General features: G+C 58.9%; 1 protein-coding gene across 1 annotated transcript in view; it reads right to left on the bottom strand.

The window, feature by feature from the left end:
- The window catches only part of LMNB2 (lamin B2), a 23,805-nt gene extending 18,864 nt beyond the window's left edge, over positions 1 to 4,941 (bottom strand). The window contains exon 1 of the mRNA XM_024134430.3: positions 4,723 to 4,941. Coding sequence (XP_023990198.1) covers positions 4,723 to 4,926 — 204 coding nt within the window. The 5' untranslated portion in view covers positions 4,927 to 4,941. The remainder of the gene's footprint in view (positions 1 to 4,722) is intronic.
- Between the last annotated feature and the right edge of the window lie 432 nt (positions 4,942 to 5,373).

Genomic DNA, 5,373 nt, shown 5'->3' with positions numbered 1-5,373 from the left:
AGATCTCACATGCCGCGGAGCAACTAAGCCTGTGAGCCACAAATAATGACGCCCCCGTGCCTAGAGGCCGTGCTCCGCAACGAGAGAAGCCACCGCAGCGAGAGAAGTCCACACACCGCAGCGAAGAGTAGCCCCTGCTCGCTGCAACTAAAGCAAGCCTGTGTGCAGCAACGAAGACCCAACACAGCCAAAAAATATATAAATAAAAATTAAAACAAATGTTTTTAATTAAAAAAGATAAAAATACTTTATTGCTAAAAAATGCTGTCACCTGAGCCTCATCGAGTTGTAATCTTTTTGCAATAGTAACATCAAAGGTCACTGATCACAGATCACCATAACAAATAACACAAATGAAGAAACTGGAAGTATCTGGAGAAGGATCAAAATGTGACACAGAGACCTGAAGGGAACAGACTTGCCCAAGGCAGGGTTGACACAGACCTTCAATTTGTAAAAATGCAGTGTCTGTGCAGCGCAATGACCCGAGGTGTGTCTGTGCTCGGTTCTCACAGTGTTTTGGGCACGTGTGCGTGTGTGCACACCCATCTGTGTGTCTTAGTAAGGCAATCCTCTACAGCCAGGACTGCAAACTCAGGCCCAGGGGCCAAAATTCCAGCCCACCACCTGTTTTTGTCCAGTCTGTGGGACTAAAATGGTTTTTATATTTTTTGGCTGGCTGAATGAAACAAACAAAAAAAAAAAAAAGAAAAGAAAAAGAAAAATATCTCATGACACAGGCACCCATATGAAATGCACATTTCAGTGTGTATATAAATAAAGCTTTATTGTCAGGCAATCTGCGCGTTCCTCCATGTACTGCCCGGGGCAGCTTCCCCACCACAATGGCCGAGCTGAGTGCTCAAGCCTGAAACCATCAGCCCACAAAGCTGAGAACAACTCCAGCCCTTTCCGGAAAACATCTGCCGAACCCAATCGACAGCACTGGGACGATGGAGAAAATTCTATCTAGAGGAGGACGCGCAGACGGCCAATGTCACAAAGGCTCTTTCAGACCAGTGAACAGGGGTTCTCCGGGCAGGCCTGTGCCTCCCTGCACTGTGACACTTGGGATAGTCCTGTGGGAGCCCCGGGCACAGCTTGGGCCTTTAGTTGTCTTTTACGGCCAGTGCTGCACAATCACCGAGTTTGAGGAATCCCAACAAATGTGTTAGCATGTGTTGCCGTGGAGGAGCAGGGTTCACGTCACCTGAGGTGGCCTTTTCCCGGGGTCCCAGACTTACCCTGTGAGGACCTGCCTGCGTCCCTGGGGGACAAAACTGCCCTGGGATTGGAACCACAGCCAAATACTGGCCCTCCCCAAACTCCCAGAGCCCAGCTCAGCTCTTGCTCCCGGGGTCCAGCTGGGGAGCACCCCCCGACCCCCGCAGCAATGGGACACCTGGACAGCAAGGGGGAAGAAAGCGAAGCCCAGAGGGACTCGACATCCGGTTGGGGAGGCTCCCCGGAGAACCCCCCTCCCTCCCTGGCCCACTCCTGCCCCCTCAGCACCCATGATCCTTCTCAAACAGAAATCTGGCCAGCCCCCAGACTCCCAGAAACCCTCCAGTGACATCTGCACGTGGCATTCGCCCCAGTACCGCTCACCCGGCCAGAAGATGCATCATCTGACTTCCGATGGGAAAGGCTAGAGTCTACAAGTGGCCAGCCCAGGCTTGTGGATGGGAATCTGACTCTTTACCTTATGCCCCTGGACCCTGCAGATTGATTACAAGCACACAGTGTGCTCACAACATTTTAAACTGCATCATCACAGGATTCCTTAAGTGGCTTCTCAGCCTTGACACTAATGGCATTTGGGGCCAGATCATCCTCTGTGGGGGACCCTCCTGGGCTCTTCGGGGTGTGGAGCGGCATCCCCGGCCCCCACCCCCTGGATGCCAGGGCCCCCCCCAAGTGTGACAACCACAGATGTCCCCAGCCATCAGTGTCCCCTGGGGGCAGATTCCTTCCAGGTGAGGAGCTGCTGAACAGGTAAAGTGCCTCTGGGAGGCCTGACACACCACACCCACCACGCCCTCCGTGCATCCCGCCTGCTCAGCCAGCCTGAGCCCTGGCGGCTCCCTGAACCTGCCGGGCCCGCCCATCAAGCCCCGCCCCTCTGTAGCCCTGGCCACTTGCAGGTCACTCCCTCCGCACAGCCCACGTGACCACACCACCTCCAGCTCCAGTAGGTTACCGGCTCTCTCCACTGTCCAGCTGAGAGGGGCACTTGTCATCTCACCCCCAAGCTCTAGGACAGCAAGCTAGTGGGAACTCCCCACTCCGGCTGCAAACATGCCAGTCCCCTGGGTGGCCCCAGATCCAGAGTACAGCCCTGGGGGTGCTCACCTTGGGGCCGGGCTCCCCTGCTCCCTCCCAGAAGTCCTGCATCCCAACTAGCCTCGGCAGCCACCCAGACACATCAAGCTCCCCAGGCCCAGCCCCTGCATGCGCTCTCGGGCACAACATCCATCCAGCGGGCGCCAGCGCCCCACGTCCATCAGGCCCACTAGGCCGCCACCCCCAAAGGTCAGCACGGTGGTTCACCCCGCAGGTGGGACAACAGGCTGGGGGGAATGACCCCGGGCGCTGACCAGCCTGGCAGGGGGGACCTGGGCCTGCATCCCGAGGACGTGCACGCACTGCTGAAGCAGGTGGCCACGCTCTGGGTCGGGCCACTCCAGCCCCATTGTACAGACAACAAAACCAAGGCTCTGGGAGGCTGAGTGATCTGCCCAAGGTCACAGATTAAAAGCAGGGTTTGGATCCCCGGAGCCTTAATCCAATCTCAGGCAACCTAATACAGCACCACCAGCCACCAAGTCTTCTACCTCCCTGGATGCCCAAGCCACACTTTCTGGGCCCATCCCTATCCTAGGGACCATCAAACAGGGACAACAGCACTCACGGGGTCCTTCATTTCAATGCTTTTATTCTACAAAACAAATGTGAACTCACTGTGGCCACACAAACAAGCCCCAAAAGTAGGTATTTATTATTATTTACAATTTACAGAAGAGGCACTGAGCCCAGAGAGGTTAAGTGATTTGCCCAAGATCACAGAGAATACGTGGCTCCGAGAAATGGCCCACCCCCCCACCTCCCCACCCCCCTGAGGCTCTCCTCCCAGAAGTCGGTCACGGGGCCCATTCTCCAGAGTGGGAGGCCAAGGCTCAGGGCGCTAAGTGCCAGCGTCAGACCATGACTGTTGCACGAGGCCCACAGGGGAACCACATGGTGGGCATCCCTCCCCTTTATTCTCAGGACCTGCCCTTGGGTTGGGGGGGGCACCAGTGGGAGAAAAGGAGAGCACTAGGTTGGCAGCCAGTCCGGACACACCCCACCCAGGACCCCCACACACCAGCCCTCACACCCCCTTAGGGGACATGGCTTGTCCAGCCCCTTCTCCCTCAGTCTGCACCAAAACTTCCCGCTGATTCCCCAAGAACTCATGCCTCCACCTCCCCTCACATCCCCCAGGACAGGGCAGGGGCTACCAGACTACTAGCCTCCTGCTCACCAGCCAAGGGGTCCCAGGGCCTAACTAAGGGCCTCCCAAATTTCCCATGGGACCTGGGAGACATCAGACTCCCCCACTCTGACCCCTGCCCACCCCAGGCCCTGGTAAAAGACCGAACCTCCTGCCTAACCCCACCCCAATCACCGAACTCCCCAGGATTCATTACAGGACCCCTGCAAAGTTCCAAGGAGAACTGAGACCACTGACTCACCCCAGAGACACCCCCTGAGACCCCCCCACCTCTCCTCAGGGCCCCCTCAGAGGGTCTGAGCCTCCCAGTCTCCCCAGAGACCCGAGAACCTCCCCCGTTTTCTCCTAGGACACCCGAACACCCAGACACATCCCCCAAGACTCCCCCCAACTCCCTTAGGAGTGGGGTCCACCCTGGCTCACACCCCATCCCTCAGGGGCCCCCTAGAGCTCTCCGAATCCCTTGGTGGGCAGAGCCTGCCCCATCTCCCCCCGCCCAGGCAGGCCCCCCCTTCACTTCCCCAGGCACAACACCCCCAAGGTCCCCTGGGGATCCCTCAGAGGAGGGGACCTGCCCAGTCTGCACCCCTCACTCAGGCCAAGCCCCCTCAGGGGACTGGTCAGCCCCAGACTCATGGGATCCGTGTAACACCCAAGAGACCCCCGGTGGGTGGGGACCTGCTCCAGAGTGCACCCTCACTCGGGGCCCCCCAGATACCCTGGGGACCCAGCAGAGGACGGGACTCGTCCTAGTCTGCACGTTTCTCAGGGGATCACTCGGGGGGCGGGGCCGGCAACAGTCTCCACCTCTCGTACGGGGAGGGGAGGTAGAAACCCCTGGGGAATGCCTCGTGAGCGTCCGTCCTGGCCTCTACCCCTCACTCAGGCCCCCCGAACCTCCCCAGGGACTCTCAGAGGCAGAAGCCCGCCCCGGCGTGCGCCCCTCACTCGAGGGACCCCCGAGATCTCCCCGGACCCCTCGATGGGCGGGGCCGGAAACAGTCTCCACCTCTCGCACGGGAGGGGTCCCCGAAACCCGCCGGGGACACCCAGAGGCCGGGGCCTAACCAAGCGTGCGACCCTCGCCGGGGCCCCCGAAGCCCCCTGGGGACGCCTCGGTGGGCAGGGCCCGCCCCAGTCTCCCCCTCTCGCAGGGGCGTCCCCGAAGCCCCCCGGGGACCTTGAGAGCTCGGCCCGCCCCAGCGGGAGCCCCCGGCGCCAGCGCCCACCTCGCGCGTGGTCACCTCCTCCCGCTCGGAAATCTTGAGCTGGAGCCGGTCGTTCTCCAGCTCGAGCGCGCGGACACGGTCGATGTAGTGCGCCAGGCGGTCATTGAGCTCGCGCAGCTCCTCCTTCTCCTGCAGCCGCGACAGGCGCGTGGGCGACAGCGGCGTGGCGGGCCCGCCCGCGCGGCCAGGCGGCGGCGTGGCCATGGCGGCGGCGGCGGCGGCGGCGGTGTACGATATTATATAAGTTACAGGTATACGACACAGTGATTCGCAATTTTTAAGGGTTATACTCTATTCATAGTTACTAAAGAATATTGACTATACTCCCTGTGTTGTTACTTCATACATAATGGTCTGTTCCTCTTAATCCCCTACCCTCTCTTGCCCCTCCCCAAGAAAGGGTTTCCTTTGGGGAGATGGCTGCACAGCTCTAAATATATTAACCACTCCTGAACTTAGGGCAGAGTTTAACTGGGTGAACTGCATGAGACGGGAATTATACCTCAATACAGTAGTTAAAACACTTCCGGGGGCTGACACAGAAGGCAGAGAGAGGGTGACACGGCAGCTGGCTTTGAAAGTGGCACCATTTCCCACAAAACTACAGCAGAGCAGGGAGTGTCTGTGCCACGGGTCGGAGGTCAGCTTAAG

This window comes from Physeter macrocephalus, chromosome 2, assembly GCF_002837175.3.
Source record: "Physeter macrocephalus isolate SW-GA chromosome 2, ASM283717v5, whole genome shotgun sequence".
NCBI classification, from domain to species: Eukaryota; Metazoa; Chordata; class Mammalia; order Artiodactyla; family Physeteridae; genus Physeter; species Physeter macrocephalus.
Note: the sequence above shows the minus strand (reverse complement) of the source record. Positions and strands in the feature narration are given on the sequence as shown.